General features: G+C 38.3%; 3 protein-coding genes across 7 annotated transcripts; all 3 read right to left on the reverse strand.

Annotated features, from left to right (window-relative positions):
- Positions 1–1,013: 1,013 nt before the first annotated feature.
- On the reverse strand, positions 1,014–11,817 carry LOC122880094 (testicular haploid expressed gene protein-like). Of its 4 annotated transcripts, none has more exons than XM_044204871.1 (8): positions 11,414–11,817; positions 11,289–11,319; positions 10,239–10,295; positions 9,595–9,729; positions 7,610–7,728; positions 4,401–4,542; positions 3,542–3,676; positions 1,014–2,992 (listed from the first exon to the last, which is right to left on the reverse strand). In XM_044204871.1, exons 4-8 carry the CDS (start codon positions 9,694–9,696, stop codon positions 2,861–2,863), a joined length of 630 nt encoding a protein of 209 aa, XP_044060806.1. In that variant the 5' UTR covers positions 9,697–9,729; positions 10,239–10,295; positions 11,289–11,319; positions 11,414–11,817; the 3' UTR covers positions 1,014–2,860. The 4 variants fall into 4 exon arrangements, with proteins under 4 accessions (XP_044060806.1, XP_044060804.1, XP_044060805.1 ...); XM_044204869.1 differs by having other exon boundaries at positions 7,610–7,732; XM_044204870.1 differs by lacking the exon at positions 7,610–7,728.
- A 132-nt stretch (positions 11,818–11,949) lies between these two features.
- arl9 (ADP-ribosylation factor-like 9) lies at positions 11,950–17,688 on the reverse strand. 2 transcript variants are annotated; one of them, XM_044204874.1, is made up of 4 exons: positions 17,278–17,688; positions 15,808–15,985; positions 15,516–15,691; positions 11,950–13,447 (listed from the first exon to the last, which is right to left on the reverse strand). In XM_044204874.1, exons 1-4 carry the CDS (start codon positions 17,497–17,499, stop codon positions 13,361–13,363), a joined length of 663 nt encoding a protein of 220 aa, XP_044060809.1. In that variant the 5' UTR covers positions 17,500–17,688; the 3' UTR covers positions 11,950–13,360. The 2 variants fall into 2 exon arrangements, with proteins under 2 accessions (XP_044060809.1, XP_044060808.1); XM_044204873.1 differs by having other exon boundaries at positions 11,950–13,457.
- A 2,326-nt stretch (positions 17,689–20,014) lies between these two features.
- On the reverse strand, positions 20,015–21,606 carry LOC122880439 (snRNA-activating protein complex subunit 1-like). The gene has a single exon (XM_044205576.1). It carries the CDS (start codon positions 21,296–21,298, stop codon positions 20,222–20,224), a length of 1,077 nt encoding a protein of 358 aa, XP_044061511.1. The 5' UTR covers positions 21,299–21,606; the 3' UTR covers positions 20,015–20,221.
- Between the last annotated feature and the right edge of the window lie 405 nt (positions 21,607–22,011).

Raw genomic sequence — 22,011 nt, forward strand, 5'->3', positions numbered from 1 at the left:
TCAGGGAGTATTTACCAAAGGGTTTTTGTTTGGACAGAGTTCCTGTAACTCCACCCTGGCACAGTTGTTTGCAGAGTTACACCATGCAAATGAAAAATAGACAGAGTTAATTCTACTCTCATAAACTAAGCTCACTATTAAATATTAGTTATATCACTCAGGTGTAAAGCAGGAAGGTATCAAAACAATAACAACCTTAAATATACACCCTTCGTTTTGCTAAATATAATAAATGAAGGCTAAGTGATTGTATCATTATCTGACAGAGCAGAATGATACTTCTAGTTCTAACTACTTCCTGTGTTGAGCAGAAGGTGTGGACCGATTTCACAACATCCTGTGTGAGGCTGTTGGCACAGAACATGTGACAAATGAGTGTGAAGCAAAACACCCGCAATGAGACAGTGAACTAAACCAGCAGGAAATAAGCACTGGGTGCATTCTGAGCCTTCTTATAGATTATCTATACTGCAATTTATCAAGTAATAATCTGTATATGAATGGGTGTGGACACAATAAAAGCAACATCCGGGTACCAATATGCAATACAGCAGCCTTGCACAAATACCAATTTGGCTCAGTGTCAGAAAATAGTAAAAACACAAAAATCACCATTTCCTAGAACCCTAGAAGGTGATGTCTTCATATTGCTTGTTTTGTCCAACCAACAGTCCAAACCAAGAGATATTCAATAAGAGAGAGAAAAGCAGAAAATCTTCACACTCGAGAAGCTAGAACTAAATAAATGCAAAATTGTCTGTTGATCCACTTAATAGACTTGATTTACTCTATTTATTGACTCTAAATTAAAAGGCAAATTACTGTTATTGTGTAATGCTTAAACAAAGTCAGCCCTGCAATAAATCTTCATGTCAGAAAGGTGTTAATTCAATTTTGTGGTGAATTTTGAGACTGTATTCGATGGTTATATGAAGAATGACAATATTTAGAGAGGCGTTTCCTATTTTGTCCATGCTCTGTGCATAAGGAGGTGGAAATAAACAGAAAAGCAGCACCTTCAGAAACTTTAATTTCATCAACAGAAAATGCCAAAATGCCAATCAGAGTTGCCCTTAAAGGAAAAAACTGTGGAGTTTTTGACCACTAGTGGTGCTATAGAGGAATGTTTTGATAAGTGGCTCTCCAGTTTATTTGTATCTTGTGCTCAACTGGCACAAGCACGCACAATGCGTTTTGGAAATAAACACTGATCGAAAAAATAACTGTTTGTTGACAAGAAAACAGGGGACCTAGAAGATAACAACAATCCTACGGCTCCACCTGTTTACTGTAGATTAGACTCAACCAAATCTGTTTGAAATGTTTGTTTGAATAAAACTCAGCTTTCTTTTTTTTTTAAATGTTTGTCCCCATCTCCCCACCCACCTCCTCCTCACTACCTTGCGGTCCCAGGTCACGATCGCTGCGGGCTAATCCCAGATTAGCCTCCCAGCAGGACGTGGGTTCAATCTCCTTTGATGTCTAGCCAAGCCACAAACCTGCGCTGATCTAAAGCCCGCGATGGCAGCCGCCACTGCCTGCTGCGCTCCAAATGAAATTACAGTACACCTCCACCTCTGAACACATCAACTGTGACAAATTTTTTATGTAACGCTCACAGGCACCACCAGCAGTGCAAGTGGGATTACAGTGGATTTCCAAACTGAAGCCCCGACACCTTTTGTAAACTAAACTGTGGCCAGATTGTGGTATTTTCACCAAGTTATGACATCTAAAAGGGGAAAAGGGAGTTTCTGAGAGGCTTTGGTGAATTTTCTCATACTCAGACTAAAGTGGCCTAAAGTGACACTGTTCAAAATGTCTACGAGTGAAAAACTGCTCATGGTACACACACACATCTGTCCCAAATCAAAAACTGGCTGGACCACTTCAGAGAGAGATGGAAGGGATGTGGTAAAACTGACAAAAAAGACAGGTTTAAATACCCACTGTGATATAAATGCAGAATCCAGCTGCAACTGTAAGGGAAAAACCCTGTGGATCACCGTATCATACTGAGGCTCAGACAAAGGCTGCAGATCTGAGACAGAGAGAGCGTTTTTATTCCTAACATGATTCACCGTCTCTGTGCTGATTTTTTCATAACGGTTTGAGATTTAAACTTAGCAATCTTTCATTGATTCTAACATCGCAGTCCAAAATTGTTATTCAACGTTTTATATACATGGTAATGATATCAACAGACATCCCAACAGAACTGCAAAGAAACAGATGTACCAATTTGTGTTGTTTCTTACTCACATTCCCCCTCCAGATGTCTCAAATTGAGTTTGACATATTTAATACTTTTATATTCTTTCAGCTTGGTTTCCTAACTGTGGCAATTTTATCATTTTTACAGTTTCTATTAATTAGTTTTAGTTCATTTTCATGCTGTCATTTAGATCCTGTTACTAAATTCTGGTCTCTTTGCTAATCTTGATTTTTCTTTCATTTATTTGGAGTTTGCAGTTAGATGTAGGGATTCTCTTCTTTTTGTGGTTTTATGGTGTTTTATCGTATTACTGCAAATGATCTAAAAAACACTCAGCAGACTACTCTAGTAATTTTGTTTGTCAGCAAACAAAAGCTTTATCATGATTATTAGCTCAAAAGAATTTGGGAAAACATTGAATAGGAGGATCTTTAGACAGGTTGAGAGCCAGTGTAAATAAAGCACAGAAAGAAGTTAAAAGTCCACATTGATCTTTTAAAAAAATAATCAAGATCGAAATATATTTGACATCACTTCAGACACTTTATCATATCGTCAACATTTTGCTGGTTTACGTTGAATTAGCTTCACAATGGGCACAAACTAGATAAGCACTGACTTGGTTGTGGTGTTGAGGGATGAAGCTCAGGTGGGCAGGACTTTTTTCCGGCTCCACACTGGCTCTCGTGGAGGGATGTAGTCCTTGGAAAGCTGTTTTGGTTTCGCCAGCATTTCAACACGAGCACTTACTGTGGCTCTCCTCGCTGCCCGTGAAACCTGATTTAGAGATTTAGAGTAAATATTAGCGTTGAAAGGGCTTCTAGGACAAAACTCAGAAACGCTTTGTCTGTCATTAAGTGTTTCATCTATCAAAAAATGAGAGCCAGACTGCAAAACCACAGATCATGAGGACAGACGGCCAATAAAAACCTGGCAGTTGCGTGTCAGCAGAGGATGCATCGAATAGTCATTTAGCTGATGACAATGATTGGAAAATTCCACAGTTAATTAGAAGAACTATTCATCATGTGAAAGCAACTCTGCAGTTCATGACAGAGAGCTGGTTCAAACAGCTGGAAAATATTTTAACTGACTGTGTAATGTCAAACATACAGCCAAGCGAAAACTGTTCTTGCTTTGTTGAGACGTTTGTTTCATCCAAGATTGTTTTGAAAGAATGTTCTCCACAAGTACATAAATTACTGATTTTTGAGTCCTCTACTGTTTAATTTTATTTAATCGGCATCACTAAAATCTTTGATTAAGAGAGTTCAAAATAAACTGCACCAATAAATAACGAAATGATAAATCAGTAGGTGCTCTCACAGTCCAGATTGATTCCTCCGGGCGTCCGAGCTCGCAGCAGATGTTGCTCTCCTTCAGTCTGGGCAGCGACAGCTGGACCAGTCGCTGAGAGATTCGAGCCGTCTTGGAAGCAAAGGAAACGATGGATGCAACACTCTGTGGAACACAAACAGACGGAGGAAGATCAGACTTCATAAAACTTTGTGGTTATGATCTAACAAGGTAACTTGGCCTTCAACCGTCAGTTGAAGAAAAACCGGCTGAGGAAGGTCTAGATTTGTTATCATTAGCTCTGCTGCCCAACACAGTTTTCAGAAAACTACTAGAACAACAATCCCATTTCAAATGGTCATCATCCCTAACATTTATGACCAAAGGCATGTTACATTCTAGGGGTGAGTGAAAGTGATAAAATCTCTACCACAGTATATGGAAATTTCATATCATAATATCAATATGTACTGCGATATAATAATATTTTCTGGAAATTAAATTGTGTAGATGTATATAATTAAAATAACAGAATAGAGATATAGTGTCTTTTTTCAGCTAATCCTGTGAATCAAATACTTGACAATAAAGGCACTTCATTATATTAATGCAAAAATCCTGTAAATCCAATATTGCAACAAACAGTCCTAATTGCTGTTGATGTTCTAATACAATCCGATATATTAAAGGAAAAGGTATGTTGGTATCGCAAAATCTCTGATGGCTGACATATTTCTGTTGTCTTACTGTACGTTGTCATATTACCCACCCCCTTTTACAGACACTTCAACACCTGCAGACGGTGAGGATTTTGCTAACACAATCAAATTTGAGGAGACAAGCTTCTTTTAACAATAACAGAAATTGACAAAAATCTGCTCTGTCTTACCTCTCTGTTGCTCTGGAAGTCTGGATGGTTTAGTTTGGGGTTGGAGAGCTGCAGCAGTCGCAGTGTGATCACAGCAGTTTTCACTTTGGGATCAACGTGCCAAACAGGACAGGTATTCTCACACTGAGGTGTGTGAGGAGGCCTGTGGAAAGAAACACCTTTAATTTTACTGCTAGAAATAAACATGTGAAAAGTCAAGTGGTTTCTTATTAAGCTGTATTTGTCTTTATATACACAAACAACATTTTTCCTCCAAAATTATTACTTTTTTCTCAAATTATGACTTTTTCTTGTAAAATTATGTCTTTATTCACAAAATATTACAATTTCATCCTTTTCTCCACCAACGTTTCTCTGTTGTACATCACAAAATTGTGATGGGGGTACATTTTAAACCCATCTGTGGTAAATATTCTAAAGGTAAGGCCCACTTACCTATCCAGGAGCTTTCAACCGTATCCCACAGAGGGCCAGAGTAAAAAAGGTCGCTGAATACAGTCGAAAGCTCAGACAACAGCTAAGTAACTGGACCTTACATTTAGAATATTTACCACAGATGGGGCATCCTTGTGGCATAGTGGTTAAGATGTAACTGCAACGTTCGTGGTTTGATTTCTTACATGTTATACCCTTCTTTCTCCCACTATCTAATTAAGGCAAAATGCCAAAAAAAAAGAAGATTTGCCACAGACATGTGTCCCCAAGGTTGAGAATGAATCTCAACGCTCAACATTTTTAACAGGTTTTGACATTTGTTTTTAAGAAAAACGTAAAAGACTTCAAAACCTAATATAAGATGACACCAAACTAAATCCTTCTAAGATATATTTTCATTATAAAAAATATTATCAGGCAAAAATGTAACTGACCCAGTTTCTAAGATGAAGTGATGACACTATTAAATTTAATAGAGGGCTGGTACGTCAGTATTTGAGTATATTATTTGACTATACACATTTTATTCCCTGTATAGTAAGTAACTAATTTGTAAGGAAATGTCTTATAAATACTTATAAAAATATTAGCAACCCATAAAATAGTTGCAGTAACTTTCACTACAGTAATCATTTTGTCAAGGTAGGCACTTTTATTCCCCGAGGTTCACACGTGTCTAATTTTAGAAGGAAAAGTATTTGATTTTTATCTGCCACGTGGCTTGTGCTGCCTTGTGTTGTGTCTGGTTTATTTATTTATTTCGCTGTTTTTGTGTTGTTTTTTTGGGGCAACAAGATGAGAGGATTAAGTTTCGACTGCTGGTGATTATTATTTTTTGCGCAGAGCATTAAAACAGCAATCAACGTTACGTCTACTATTTAAACCCCCAAAACAAATATTCATTTTGTGTATTGAATTCAGAATGTAAACCCTGTTCGAATCTCTCTTCATGCCCTTCAACATGTTCTACCGCTGTGCTCAGGATTTATAAAAAGACTTCCGCGGCTGTCTGCGAGAATCCCAGGGGTCCTGAACTTTGGACAATAAGCTCTATTGTCTCCGCTCCGCGCTCTCCCACAGTCTGACACTGAAATAACAGATGTCCAAACGTTGGCTTCCTCACGCAGCATGGAGACGTTAGTGTTGGACTAGAGCCTCTGCTTGGCTTTCTCATATTTAACAATATGATATGCTATATTCTGCTGCGAATAAATTCTAGACTTTGGTTTGTACGTGGACCCCCCTGAGGGAGAAGAAAAGCTTTGAAGTTTTGAGTCACACATCTGCCAAAATCCAGTGACATGGAGGTCTAGTGGAGAGCCGGATGTGGAAATAATCTCTAAAACCGATACCTCAGAGAGTCTGTTATTGTGCTGCTGTACATACTGTGTACTGTGAAATGTGTCCATACACACTTCTTAACATTAAAGCACTAATGAGTAGTTTGATGTGGTGAATATGTTTTCAAATTGTTGCTGTCAGTGGAGAAATGATAATCAAAATACAACAATAAAAACTCATTCAACTACTACTGATTAATACTGTCCTCTACTAGTTAAGCTGCATTTATTGGATACACTGATTCATTGTTTAGTCTTATTTTGTTTAGCAGAATTGTTTTTTTTACCCCTTTAAATCATCTTGTGACCCCCCATATTTAGGCTGGAACCCCTTGTGAGTTCCTGACCCCAAGATTGAGAACCACTGTCAATCAACTGATTTCCAAACTTTATAAAATTCAGCTAATCATTACAGCGGTAGTTCCAATAGCTGAGTTTGTTTAAAACGATGCACACCAGCAAGGTAACATCGCCCCTAAAAAAAATCAGAACAACCAAAAAAAGAAAAAGAAGCCTGATCATTAACCATATCTACTGAATTTTGTGGGCAGCAGCTAATCAGCTGTTCACAGTCTGTGCAATGATTTGGTGATTTGCAAGTCAAAAGATGCCTAAATCAAAACTATAAAACTTGGTTAAAAGAGGTTTTTTTTTTTTTACATTTAAGTTACACCAGCATTTAGTCCATTTCAGTATGAAGCACATCCTAACTATATTTTAAAATCATGTACAGTATACCCTCTAAAAAGAAGTTAAAACACTAGTTATGGAGTTAGGACCATGAATCCGAACGTAGAGTCTCTCTCTCTCTCTCCCTCGTTTCCTCTCATCTCTCTACTGTCTGTCTGTCATAAAGGCAGAAAAATGCCTGGGGGAAAAAACTTGGTTATATGTAACTTCTATGCCTAAAGGCCCAGTTATAATCTAAGCTTCGAGATGTCTTTTGACCTGCAAATCACCAAAACAACACAACACAACTTGGCAGATGTGGTTATATCGGGTCTGTTTTGCTCTGAGAATTGACTGTATTAACACTGATAGTTGTCATTTTTAGGTGCGATGTTAGCTTGTTAGCTAAATGTATTGCTGTAGACACAGCTAATATAACTTTACCAAGCAGAAGCCAGTGGTTATCGGTAGTAGATGAGGATTTATTTACATGATTTATCTACTAGTCTATCTATTTTCAATGTATTTATTTGAAACAGATTTACCATAACAAATGACTTATAACTGCTGTAATGATAGTGTGTGTAGTATCTGTTTCGGTGATGATTTCCAAAGAAAATCAATGCTTACTGAGCTCCAAAGCTGCCACTGAGCTGATCAATGCTAATGAGCTTCCAAATAACCCTAAACATCAGAACACTCATTTGATCTGGGTTTGTTTCTCTCACTTTATTGGTTGTGTTTGATGTCTAATGAGGCTTTTACCCTGCTTCCTGGGAGCTGCAGCTCCTGGTTTTGGGTGTTGACAAGCGGACAATGTGCTCGTACTGGGAAGCCCTGGAGGAAGGATGCTGGGTTTTCCTAAAGAAGCTCGCCTCCTCCTCCTTCCTGCAGGAAAATGGAAGCTATTACCACATCCATTATATGTTGTGTTGTGTGTCTGGGACAAAAGAATGTCTTGAGCCAGAAGGAAGGAGGAGGAGGGGGGATGCAGAACAATGGATAAGTGTCAGTGCGTAGCTGATGACAGAGGTTACGAGTGGAAAATCATCTGCACCCACAAAAACATTTCAATTAGTTAAACACTTAGTCGAGACAGTGGGATGACACCTAACTAAGGTTAAATGCTTCCTGCTGACAATTTCATTTTGACTCATTGTTTTGCTCTTAAAGCAAATATGCAGTCAAATGTTTAAGGAATGTATCGTCTCTGCAAAATCATTCCTTCGAATTGTAAAGAATGAGGCTGGTGAAATTTATTTTTTTTTTATTGTCAACAAATCCCATGAAAAGACCAAAATCATCTAAGAATTGATCCTTCTAACAAGTTTTGTCTCTGGTTTATTTTGACTCAATCACACTGAAAATAGGCCCCAACAGATTATGGGGCCTATATACAGCACTATTTACTCTTGTTGAGTAACGCTTGCTTAGAACTGCAGTGCACAGCAGCTTTAGGAAATTACTGAGCCTTTTAGTAGTGAAATAATATTTCAGACCCATTTGTTAAGATTTGCTTCTTCAGTAGAAACCAGTGGACTTGGGGCTGAGTGCCACAGACATTAAAATGATGTAAAACAGAGAAAAGCAGCAAATTCTCACATTTGAGAAGCTGGAACCAGCAAATGTTTGCCATTAGTTGAATATTTTCTGTTGATAGACATATTGATTAACGGTCTTATAGTTTCAGCACTACAAGTCGATAGACAGAAAATTAATCTGCAAATATTTTAATAATTGCTTAAATAATGAATAATTGATTGTCATTTTTAAAGCAAAAATGCCAAACACTCACTGGTTCCAGCTTCTCAGTTGTGAGGATTTTCTGCTTTTCTCTGTTTTACATCATTTTAATGTCTGTGGCACGTAAATCTTAAAAATATTTTCACTATTTTATAGACCAAAACATCAGTTAATTGACAGTTGCCATACCCTACATTTTGCCCCACTATTGATACTAATAATATTTTGATATTTTATTTTGTGTTGTAGCAGGACCAGACAGTCTGCCACATAATCCGATTAGAAATTAACAAAATGGACTAGACTTCTTGACTGCAGAGTGATGAGATTAGATGTGCATAGCAGTGTAATTATCAGGCCTCAGAATACATTTATCACAATCTAAGTTTAGTATTCAACGTATCAATGCAAATCAAGCCAATATATACATACTGCATGTATTCAGCAGCCTAAATCAACGGTATCTTCTCAGAGCTCTTCCATACTGTGACTCTCTGATGAACACATCCTGCATCGAACCAAACTAGCAGGTGATTGCTGTCATCTTCACTTACAGTAAATTATTATTTGTTCTGGGAACTGCACTTCCTGTGTGGGCTTCTGATTGAATTTCAGTCCATGTTACTGCGCTTTTAATCTGACAGCTGAGGCGGGGAAACAACAAACAATATCAAAATAAAAGCCCCTGTACCTTTAACTACCATCACAGCTTCTCGTCCACTAACTGCGCCTGACAGCTCTCAGGGGTGATCGCCTCTGACTGGGATGCAACTGGCATCAGTCCTGAACATCACTTTGCAGTTTGCATTTCCTGAATCAACTCTGTGCCAAAGAGCATCAAGTCATTACCCTTCAGCTTTGCAAACATTTTCTCAAATATGTCGATGCAGCACAACATGAAAAGCTTGCGTTCAGCCCTCTGGAGCATGAACACAAACAGCCCTCCCTCTCAAGCCTTTTTGATAGAGTCATCAATAATGTTCGGGGTGCAGACAGGCTACAGTTACCTCCGGTGGTCCTCCCTTGCTGAGAAGTCTCTTTTGTGCCTGGCTAGGTATTGGATTCTTGCACTTGGAACGGCTCCGAGTGCTGAAGCTGAGACGGGCCATATTGGCTCCTGGTTGCCCCAGCTCAGCTTCTCACTGATCAATGAAAAGATGCAAAAAGTTTCCAATAAGGAGCTGCAATGATGAAAATGTTGGCGTAGATGCAGAATAAATATTTTCCAAGCGGGCGATTACCAAATGAAAGAATGATACTTTGAATCAAATGTGACCTCTGTTCATTTTTCCATTGTTTTGCCCTTTTAACCACACATTCAAAGCGTGCCAGACATCTGTCTTTAATTATGTAGTTTAGAGAAATTGCACTCGAGGAAGAAAACACTGACCACAGAGGCTCCTGAATTTTTGGAGTCAATTTTACACTAGATCAATGAACAAACATGCAATTTCATGTGATGTAACAGCTGGAACAGAACTTATCCTGCAATGCTGAAAATGTTTTCAGACTGCAAAAACCAAATATGCAATGAGCAGAGGCCACTGTGATACTTCTTGTGGTATCAGAAAAGTTGTGTTTGTTTTCACATATGTAAGAAAGAATCCGATTTTAATCAAGAGGAAAAATATAATATGACTCAGCTACTCACCAAGGAGTCGTGGCCCAAACAGTTTTTGAGGTTTTGTGCTGCGCCAGATCCAAGATTCTGCCAAAAAAACACAACATGACACAAATCAGCATTAAATACGAGTGTAATTTAGAGACGTTGGGCTAGAGGGGGAACATGCAATCACTTGGTGGGTTTCCCGTCTCTGTTGAGGGTTTTCTTCTTTCGGGCAGAGCTGTGACGTCCAATAACTGGTCTTACTCTTCAGTTAAAAGGTTGGCTTCAAACCTCATTGTGGACACTCAGAGACACAACTGTCAGAGTTTATCTGTGAGTCACATTTTCATGAGGTTTTTCTATTTTGCAGGACTGACTGAAAGAGAAAAGTTTAGATTTTTGGTTTAGGCTTTTAGACTTCTTGTTTATTCCACAGTGACCCCTCAAGGAGATATATGGACATAGTAAAACAAAAAATATATAGGTGACACTTCACTTATTACTTATTATACACACCTTATATTTATCATTAATAAGAAGTATATGAACAATTATAAATAAATTGTTTAGAACACATAATGCAGGTATAAGCAGATAAGGACATTTATACCATAGTGTCGTTTATCATGTTTAAATAGCAGCATCCAATTATGGAGGCTTCACAATGTCATTGTCAAATACTTAAAAAAAGACAATATATCTGCTTACAACTACATTATAGTGTGTTATAAACCATCTATTAATTGTTTATATACTGCTTCTACATGCTAAATAGGGGTTCAAATAAAGTGTTACCAAAAAAAGGTACAATACAGAAATAAAGTAGAACTGCTTATTCATTTAGCTATTTTAACTGTTAATTCATTAGTTTTAACTATAACTAACTATAAGTGTATAGTGTTATACATACAATACAGTAAATACACTACTATGAAATATACAGAAATGACAAGTAAATAAACAAAGTAGCAAACAAGCAGTTTATAATTTATAATCTTGTAACAAATATATCGAGATGGGTAAACTTTTTGATGTAAGCCAAAGTAGCTGCATATGAAAAAGTAAGAAATTAATAAAAAAATGATGTTACTTCACCTGTTTGATGGACGAAATCTGGACTGAATCTCTGCAAGAATCAACAACAAAAAAAGAAATTAGACTGAAAATATTTACTACAAACATTTGAAGACAGTTTTGCACATAAAAAAGGGTAAGTGTACCTTGTTTTCCAGACATCATCTCAACCTGAAGCAGAAGCAGCAGGCTGGATGTGTCAGCTTGCTGCCTGTTGATGGTTTCACACTAATCTCCTGCTGTTGCTACGGAGCCAGGAGTCCTTGGCAACCAACTCCACACCTGAGGACTCCTTGAAACTGGAGTCTGCACACTCAACCCATCCATCTTGCTGTCTCAAGACTTCCGAGGCAGGATGTTAAAAAGAAACTGATACGTTGAGGTCAGTAGTGAGGGCGGCTGCTGCAGTATTTCTGGAGAGCCGCTGTGGGTTTGGATCAGATTCCAGATATGAAAGTACTTTGATGGCCTGACGGCAGAATAAATGTCAGGAGCTATGTTAGGACAAGGATTTTTCCTCACACGAGAAGTCAGTCTGCATTCCCAGATAAGCTGTTATTAATTTTATACCCATAAATGTGGCGCTGCAGGGTGTCCTGATGGGTAGAGAGACTGTCCTGTATGTGGAAGGTCATGAGTTCAATTCTCACAATTACAATGAAAGCACAACAAGTCACACAAATCAATTTAAAGGGAACAATTTATTTAAGAGTGAAAAAATTGTATATAAGACTATATCACAACTGGGAAGAATCTGTACTGTGCACAATACTGTATGTTGGACTTAGTTTGGTATTGGAAAAAGCTGATTAAAAAAGTGCTCTTTGAAACGTTTACATTCATCAGAAATGGTACATGTGAAGGCTTTGCACACATCAACAATGTAGTTCACCTTCATCCCAAAGTTAACAGAGAGTGGCTTAAACAGATTTCACCAAATAAAACAGTATTAAGACAAAATAAGAAGGAGCAAGTAGCTGTGTGCAAACATCTCTCTGAGCAGCAAAAACACAAAGCTAATCCAAAAGACATCTGGTTTATATTCCATTTTTAAAGATAAAGTAAATTTCCTTTTTAAGATAAAGACAAAGCACTTATCAAACAATGAACTTGTGTCATAAAAGCAATGTTTTTAAAGCTGTAATCCAACAATAACAATCCTGCAGTAAGAAAGGTACTGGGTAGTGTTAAGGTTCGGTGAGCTGTTTTACTAAGACATTAAATAGTTGTGGTGTCCTGTTGAAATTCTGCTTATTTCAAATCAGTTTAAATATTAACAACACATCAGAAAGCTTGTCTCACAAGTTTAACGTCTTCTTCTTCTTAAAGCTGTAATAGTCACTGCCGCAAATGGCAGAAAGAATCACTATTCGAAACATGAAATTTTAAATACCCAGAAATCATGTCACATACCATCACTGACCTGAACACAGCAGAGTCTCGATAAGTTTTGCTTTGAAATTTAGGCCACTGTACAAAGTGGACAAGTGAATGTAACAGATCTTTATCAGTAGGGATGGGAGCCTCACTTTGTACTCTTAAGTTGATATGGTGGGTTTATTTTGTCATGAAAAGTAGCCTATGTCAAGGTATTAAATATTCTGTGGATCACGACACACAAAGAACATTATGATATAGTCCAAATTACAAAAATCCATCCAATACAGCCAACAGTTGTTTGTGTACCATCATCTACAGTGCTAAAGGAGACACACAGTAACAGTCACCAGTAACAGCCTTGTAAAGCGAGACATTTAAGGCTCATCACCTGCTTGGATGAAAAGAAAAGAAATCTTTGGTGTAGATAAAATTTGAAAACAAAAACAAACAACATTCTTTAATTATTAAGACTTTTCCAATACCAGTTTTATTGTTTTCATAAATAAATAAAAGAGTTTCAGCCAACCTGGCGTAGTGAAAACCATTAAGTGAAATGGTGCAAAGAAACTACTAAATTTGATCACAAAACACAGGATTAAGTGACAACCACCAACGGGCCAAGACCAGAGTGTTTTATCTGCCGTCACAAACCATCTGGACGATCAGGTCCCGAGCGTCCTGAACGCCCGAGCTGAGCTTTGCCTCTCCCTTCTTCACATGGGTGCCGATGAGGAACAGCCTGCGGTCTCCGACCTCAGACAGAGACAGAGCGTCATGGAGGTCAGTAATGCTGCAGGCTCCTGGAAGGTCCTGGAAACATGAGCCAAACATGAGGAGACATCTGGGAGGAGTGGGTCTCAAAAAATGTTATCATCTCCTTACTTGATTACAAAAATACATCAGAGGATGTTTGCTCTGGAGTTTAGCTTTTCACATTCTGGACAGCACAGACTCGAATGAAAGTACCTCTGAAAACAGCAGGGAAAGCACCTTCTGAGTATTTTCAGATTATGTAAGTAAAGCATCCTCTTTTTCTTTCTTTCAAACTTGAACTTGGACTCCAGAAAGCCTGCTCATTTTTGTTTTAGGTTTTCCTACAAACCACAGAGATTTATTATCAGCTTTTGTTGGATTAAAAGGTGAATTAATACGATGCTGAATGTATTCATGTTCAAAATCTGTAGCTAGAAGATCTGATGGACAAAAAAATAACATTTTGATCAAGTACTTTCCCACTGAATCAGAATCAGAATGAGGTTTATTGCCAAGTAGGTTTTCACATACAAGGAATTTGCCTTGGTATTTTGGTGCCTCACAGTCACAATAAAGATAGTAAGAAGTCAAGAATCATAAATATAAAACAACCAAAAATATTAAAAATGTGTGAAATATATCTCTTTTTACAGCTGTACTTACTGACACAGTTAAGTTCTGATAACTCAAAGGTTGTGCGTATGTTATTCTCATACCAACTACTTGAGTAACTTTGCAAAAACTAAACAGAATTTCCTTGTGACAATAGTGTAATAAAACACATATAACTCAGACAGAAAACTATATATATATATATATATATATATATATATATATATATATATATATATATATATATATATATGTATCTGAGAATATTTGGAAGCAGAACAGATTATGCAAAAAGCAAGATAAGTCTGAACTTTTAAACCAACCTGTGTGCAATGTTACTGTGATTTTTTATCACCACTCGCTCACATGACAACTCAGGACCTTCTCTTTACCAATCACAACTGAAATACTAAAACTGAACATAAACTACAAACATTTTATAGAAGCCCAATCAAAAAATTACTTTTTGATCATATAAATTACAAGTACATTCACATATACATAATGGAATTAAAGCCACTATGTGTATGATTTCTATAAGATTGTAGCATCTTTTTTATTATTCTCATGGCATGACTTTTTTTTTGTAGTAAAATGGAACAATCCTTGTGAACATTTGTGCAGTCTATGTGTTTTTTGTAAAAACAAAAAACAGTAGCAGCAGCTTCGGTGCTCCGTCTGTGTCTACACAGGATGCATTCAGGCACAGTAGTGAGTGTCGGTCACCTGTGTTTCGGCAGCGCTCAGAGCCCAACACACATTCACTGTAGTTACGCACGGAAGAAGATAGACTTGAAGCGTAAAAATACACTTTGGGATGCATTTACGCACGTATAATGCGAGCTGCTATGCGGCCTGTGTAGACAGTTGTATTAATTAAAAGAGGAGCGAATCTGTTCTGTCAGACATGCGTGAGACGAACAATTGAAAAATGCAGCTGAAACACCTCCTGTGTAGAAATGCCAATACCCCCGTATAAGATTCATGCCATCAGATTGGTAGCAGGTTAAAATCATATGTTTTACATTTTAGTCCTGATGCTATGACTTACATTTAGATCACAAATTGAATCACACTTTCACAAATTTCTGAAGTGAAACAATGAAATAACATCTGAACACTAGAGCTGAAACGATTAGTCGAATAATCCATTTGTCAATTGAGAGAGAATTCATCAGAAACAATGTTGATTAATCGATTAATTGTTACTCTTTTGTTTTTGTTTTTTAAGCAAAAATGCCAATAATTCACTGGCTACAGCTTCTGTTCTGGTTCCAGAACAATGTAAAACTGTTTTTTCATATTTTTTTTAATCCAAACATTGGAGACAATAATTGCGCACATTAATGGATAATGAAAATAATCGTTAGTTGGAGCCCATCTGAACACAAACCGAAGCTGCATTAAAAGTCTCTAATTATAAACTGTGCAAGGTTCTTCAAGGAGGAGAGGCCTGCAGGCTTTTGTTGAAAACAGTCTGGAGTGTTTTTCTGTCATGCTCACCTGTTTGTTGGCCAGTACCATTAAAGGCAGGCGGGGGTCAGAGGCCAGCAACTCATGTAAATGCTTCTTAACAAGGGGGAAGAGCTGTGGGCTGGAGGAGTCGACGACGAACACCAGCACAAGAGCCCTGGGCATGTACTTCTGCCAGTACGGCCGCAGCTCCTCTTTACCTCCAACTGACAGACAGACAGACAGACAGACAGACAGACAGACACTCAGGCTCAATGCTCAAACTCACGACTCACTTGAAGCAGAAGTGACTCATTTGATGTGAATAAGAGCTCAGACTTACTTTCTAGGAACTCGATTTGCAGGTCCTCTCTGTTGATGGAGACGGCGTTCAAGCCCTGCGTCGGCTGCATGTCCTGCTCCAGGCTGCCGGTGGCCAAACAGTGCAGCAGGCTGGTCTTACCTGCTCCATCCAGACCCAGAACCAGCACCTGTGTCCCCTCTGACTCCACAGGCCTGGACTGCAGCACACACAGAACAGTACACATCAGATCAGGGCTGGATACTATCTCAAAGTTTTTCTGTACTGATACCATAAAAAATACTTATTCGATGCCTAATGTTGAGGAATGTAGACGTGTTTTTCTATAAAACCCTTTTTTTATATTTAGAAAAATACGGCTGACATCTCAAATGAAAATGTTAAACTTTTCCCCAAACATGAAGCAGTCGTACAAAACTCAGACTCAGACCAAAGCATAAAGATATAAAAATTACAATTTATATCAGTAAGTTGATCAAAAAATGTGTAAACAACACTAAGAATCAGTATTTTTCATTACTATCTGACATTTGACAGGCCAAACAATTAATCGAGTTGTATTGTATTGTTAGTAGTTATCAATAAATCTGCATATTATTTTCACATTATTAATACTCTGAGATACAGTACTCAATAATAATGGCCCACAGCAGATACAAAAATAAATGTCTTATCTCTTATGAGTGTTTATAAGAAACAAAAAACCCTTTAATGGACTGGCTAAGAGTTCAAATATTATTATTAATAGGGCTGCATCTAGCCATCACTTCATTATCGATTATCGATTAGTCTTTTGGTCTATAAAATGTCAGAAAATGGTGAAAAATGTCCATCACAGTTTCCCAGAGCTTAAGTGATGTCTTAAAATAGCTTGAAGTCCAAAATATTAAATTTATTATCACAGACAACTAAGAAAACCAGCAAATATTCACATGTCAGAACCTGGAACTTGTATAAATTTAGCATTTTCGCTTGAAAAACATGACTCAAACGATTAATTGATTATAAAAATTGTTTCAGATTAATTTTATGTCGCCCAATTAATCGTTTCACTTCTAATCTATTTTAGTCAGTGAGATCCTACATTTCCCAGAATCCCCCGCAGCAACGCCCCAGAGAACTTGCTTGGAACTTAAAAATAAAGGTATTTAGCTGGTTGTAGTCGTAGTTTATAAACTCTGCAGAATGTTAATAATTAAATACAAACTTAAAACCCAATCTTCTATAGCTGCTCTGTATTAATGGTCTCTATTTTGGGTGTAAAGTTAACGTTAGAAATGTGTCTTCTTCTGCTGCACGAGTTGATACCTCAAGTTTTAATCCTAAAACCTTTTTAAAGTGAAGAGCAGCTACATGTGCTCATTTTTATTAAAACATTTTTTTTACCTTTTCCTTGACTATGTCCTTGTGAGTTAGTTTAAGTTTATTTTAGAAGTACATAATACTACAACGGTTTCCAGGAAGGTGTGTCGAGTAAAGTTAAAGATTTACCTCAGATGCTTTCTGAGGTTTAGCAGCAGCGACTACAACAGTTTGTTCAGCCTCCTCTTCCTTCCCCTCTCCTTCCTTTCTGGCACTTTCACCGTCTTGTCGAGGCCGTGTTTCAGGCTTCTTCTCCCCGGGGGAGGACGCATAGTTCCAGATAAGATAGGCGACTCCCCCCGCAAGAGCGACGGAGACGCCGAGAACACTGGCTTCTCTCCAATCTAACATGGTGCTCAATCTCCGGGTTTTGTTTTACCAACTGCCGCTTTTTTACCCGTCCGTTTCCGCCATTGTTTGACTTCTGGTGAAGCTTTAAGTTTGTACCCTCGTCCTCCTCGTCTCCTCAACAAGTGGATTAACAGACAGGAAGCTCAGGAAGAACTTCGCTAAACGATATTTCCGGGATGAAGTGCGCTGCTTTCTGTTGATGCAGTGTTGCAATCTCACCGCTTGAGGGCGCCATTATTCCTAAAATATTTTCACGATACATAAGTCTTGGCTTCTTTTTTACCAAACATGGATGAATAAAAAAAATGAAATCAATTGTCCAGTTACTACAGAAGAATGGATATTTACTACTTTCAACTAGACTTTATACACAATTTCCAAATTAGCATAAACCAAATGATATGCTAATGAGTTTGATGCTGTTAAAAGCAGAGGTGGAATACATACTTAGATCTTTTACTTCAGTAAAAGTAGCATTGCTATAGTGTAAAAATGCTCTGTTACAAGTAAAAGTCCTGCATTCAAAATCTTACTTGAGTAAAAGTACATAAGTATTAGCATCAAAATATAATTAGTATCAAGTACCAAAACCAAAAGTACTCATTATGCAGAATGGCTCCTTTCAGAATAATATATATGGATCACTGACTTTACTACTTTATGTACTGCTTAATCCATAATAATACATGCACATTTATTAGTTGATTTATATTTTGTATTAATAATATGAATCTGCAAAGTAACTAGTAACTAATGTTGTCAAATAAATGTAGTGGAGCACAAGTATAAAGCAGCATAAAATGGAAATACGCAAGTAAAGTACCTCAAAATTGTACTTCAGTACAATACTTGAGTAAATGTATCTAGTTACATTCCACCATTGATAAAAAGACACATTTTTCTTATTAGTTTAATGAAATTATGGTGGGATGCGTAGGCCTTTTCCACTGATTGAAATTCATTTTTTAATTAATTTTGGGGAAATAAACACAACCAAACCTATTACAGACGAACTCAAAAGCTTCTCCATCATTAACGTTTATTTGGTCAGCTCTTTTCAGTAAAATACTGTACAAAGGCATAAAGTGTGGGAAAACATTGAAAACTACTGTATTACAAACAACCTCAAGGAGGCGTCATGTGATGCTACATTGAATTTATCCTGTGGAAAATGCACATTAAATATTTAAAATGGACATGGATTACAGGTGTGATTGTTGTGGACATTATTTCAGTGTATTTATTTCAGAACATTTTGGATTGATTAAGAAAACTTTGACACAGACTTCCTTTGGCACTGTTAGCACTGTTTGACACGTTACTATTTAGTTTAATTTTAAGCATGTAACGAAATAGGTGTACGGCTGCTATTTGTGATTCAGTTGTTTATTTTACTTGGGAAATATAATCACAAAGCAAAATAACATTTTAGTTGAACATAAGACTGTAGTGTAAGAGCCCTGGCAATGTAAACAATTAACTATGTTGTTATGTCTTACTCTCTGTTATTAGAGCTGGCATTCCTCTTTATCTGTAAATTAATTGTATAATGTAAATTTATTAACCTTTTTATGACTTTATTGTATTTTATTTTAATCACTGCAGTATTCTTACAGCATGGTATAGTGAGTTACAGTGGTGCTCAATAAAGTTTACCATGACTTAATTTAACATTTTCCCTTTTCCCGCCTTATGTTAGGGTTTTTCTGTGATAGTCTACCTAGTTGTCAGATTTAGTTTTTTATGTCATAATATTATAAGAGACTATTCCCAGAGGGACTTTTGAGGCAAATTAAGGCCTTAAAACTCACTCATGATGCCTCTGGTGATATTTAGTTGTGAGTTAATAGTTGTCATTCTTGATTGTATTTTGGGTCACAAACTGTATTTTTTACACTACACTGGAAGGACGAGGAATAGGATGTGAACATGTCCCTTTCCCTTTTTGTTCTTCTTTTCTCTGCGTTGCAAAGATCAACTTTGTTGTCTATAAAGTGAAATATAGAGTTTAGAGGATTTGTTGCAACAAAAGGGCATTTATCACTTATGTCTTACAAATATTAAACAAGAAAAGTGTGAGTGTTGTAATGTGACTTCAAAAATACCAGCGAAGCATCTACTTTACAATCGTCTGAATGGTACAGCATCTTCTAATTACCTATTACATGAGTTTGTATTACACTGAGTGCAAACATCTAAGCTGTAAAGGTCAAGCTTTGGAGAGCTTTGTAGTTTTCTAGTTTTGTTTTGGAATGAATTCCCAGTTTTCAGTTTCACGCAACTGGATTCTGAAACCGTACATGTACATCCATGAATCAACATGGCAAGAAAATCATGAATATATTAAGAAAAGTAGGTCTACCAAGACATAATGGTGTTGGTTGGTGTTTTCTGTGCAGCTGACAGTTCCTGCAAAGGTTCAAGATCAAGTCCAGATTGTGAAGCCAAAGCTTTCCTTACTCAAACAGGCAGTTAGGAGTTAAGTTAGGAGTGAAAACAAGAAGGTGAGACAATACATTTGAAATACATTTATTAATAAATTAAAAGGATTCCAGTTAAATTATATTTTTACAGTAACTGAACACATGCATTATGCATGAAAAATCAACTCAAATCCACCTGGTCATTTTCCAAATGAAGTGAACTTGGTTCAACCTGGAAGAACAAAAACAAAGGGCAGATCTTTTTTGTGGAGCTGAAAGTCCCCCTTCCTCCCCTCCCATCATGGTCTGAAAGGTGGTACCTGGTTGGTCCTCTTCACCGGCACCTTCTCCTGCTGCTCAGGAGCACTCAGGAGCCAGGCCTGGAGCTTGCTCTCCTCCTGCATCACCCCGAGACTCTTCCAGGTCCGAGCCCGCAGTGAGGGAGGCCTCGTTCGCTGCAGAGCTGCCTCCTGGACCTGCTCTGCCCCCGAGCTGGAGGACTCCACTGCCTCGGCCTGACGGTGCCTCCTGGACTTGGGCGCCTTCTGGAAGTTGCTGTAGCTCTTCTGCTTGATGGAGGACAGGAGCCTGGCCCTGCTGCTGCTGGACTCAGCCTCAGCTGGCTTCTCCTCATCATCACCAGAGTTATTGTCTTTGTTATCCTGTGAGAAAGTCTTCTGCTGCCAAGTGATGAACTCAGACATGCAGTCTTTCAGGCGGGCGGCCAAGTCTTGATGGGTCATGGTGACCTGGCAGCTGACCTCCACCGTGGCCTCCTTCAGCTTCTCATAGTGGCTCTGGATGTTGGTCAACTCCTCCAGGATGTCTCCAGAGATGAGCTCCTGGACAGCTGTCGTCCTCCCAAGAAACTCTGCACACACAGGTTCCCTCTTTGGTTTCCTCTGCTTTTGGAAGGTGAGAAAATGTGGCATGGCGGTGTAATGTATGGCTTTGGCTGCAACAAGCTTTTTATATATGTAAACGACATCCTGATGCCCAGCATCTACAGAATCCTCGAAAAACTTCTGAACTTGAGCCCAGTCCCTCAGAGCGAGTCTAATGTTCACAGGTGGGCTGGCAAGTTGCGTGTGGTAAAAACCAAACAGCAAATACAAGCCTCCTACTCGAATCTGGTAGCTGTATGGAGGCAGAAAGTACTTCAGGGCTGTGGCCAGCGTTATTCTGCAGAATCTCCTCAGTTCACCCACACGAGTAATACCTACGAACACATCCGAGAGGCCCATCTCCCTCCAAATGGCTGAAAAATCCTCATACCTGACTGAGTCAGTCTGCTGGAAACGAGCCAGTAGTTCCTCCACATCTTCTGTCAGAGGACTGTAGAAGAATTCTGAGTAAAAAAGCTGCACACGCGGCATCCTGTCCACAAAACAATAACCTCACATAACGCTGAAACTCTCAGACCGCTTGTCAGAAGTCTAGAACAGATTCAAGGCAGGTGAGGCTCGTCATTGGCAAATTACCTGAGAACTACGCCCACAAGTGGGTGGGGGGAGTCAATTATGGCGATTAACCAAGCAAACTCATCAAAGCTGCTGCACTACGGATCTCCACACAAGTCATTTCATAGAATGACTAAAATGCGTTCATGAACTTTCATAGAAAAGATAATGAGCTGTCAACTTGCAGAATCAGGGTTCTGGTGGGTTACATACCGGTAGTTTTAGGGCAATATGTTTTTTGTTTTTTTTCAATCCCACTACATGAAACCACAAATTGATGTTAGAAGATAAGATAAAATGAGATCATCCTGTATTAGTCCCACAACGGGGAAATTTGCAGTGTTACAGCAGCAAAATGAGTGAGTTTGTCCTGTGGTATCTCTCCTTCGCACACCGTGGGTGAAGCAGCCTGTCACTGAAGGAGCTGCCCAGTGCTGTCAGTGTCCTGCATGGGGTGCGTCGTGTTCTCCATCAGGGATGATAGCTTAGCCACCATTCTCCTTTCTCCCACTGCCTCCACTGGGTCGAGGGGGCACCCCAGGACAGAGGTGGCCTTCTTTAACCAGCCTGTTAAGTTTCTTCCTGTCAGCAGTCGAGATGCTGCTGCCCCAGCAGACCACTCCATAGAA

This window comes from Siniperca chuatsi, linkage group LG8 (assembly GCF_020085105.1).
Source record: "Siniperca chuatsi isolate FFG_IHB_CAS linkage group LG8, ASM2008510v1, whole genome shotgun sequence".
Taxonomy (NCBI): domain Eukaryota; kingdom Metazoa; phylum Chordata; class Actinopteri; order Centrarchiformes; family Sinipercidae; genus Siniperca; species Siniperca chuatsi.

Coding starts and splice junctions, on each gene's coding strand:
- arl9 (XM_044204873.1), bottom strand. CDS start 17,499: ATGTTAGATTGGAGAGAAGCCAGTGTTCTCGGCGTCTCCGTCGCTCTT. Junction 15,986..17,277: donor AACCTCAGAAAGCATCTGAG/GTAAATCTTTAA, acceptor TGTGTGCTGCAG/TCCAGGCCTGTGGAGTCAGA. Junction 15,692..15,807: donor GCAAATCGAGTTCCTAGAAA/GTAAGTCTGAGC, acceptor TCTGTCTGTCAG/TTGGAGGTAAAGAGGAGCTG.
- LOC122880439 (XM_044205576.1), bottom strand. CDS start 21,298: ATGCCGCGTGTGCAGCTTTTTTACTCAGAATTCTTCTACAGTCCTCTG.
- LOC122880094 (XM_044204869.1), bottom strand. Junction 10,296..11,288: donor AGATTTCGTCCATCAAACAG/GTGAAGTAACAT, acceptor TTTTTTTGGCAG/AATCTTGGATCTGGCGCAGC. Junction 4,543..7,609: donor TGCAGCTCCCAGGAAGCAGG/GTAAAAGCCTCA, acceptor TTCTTTCCACAG/GCCTCCTCACACACCTCAGT.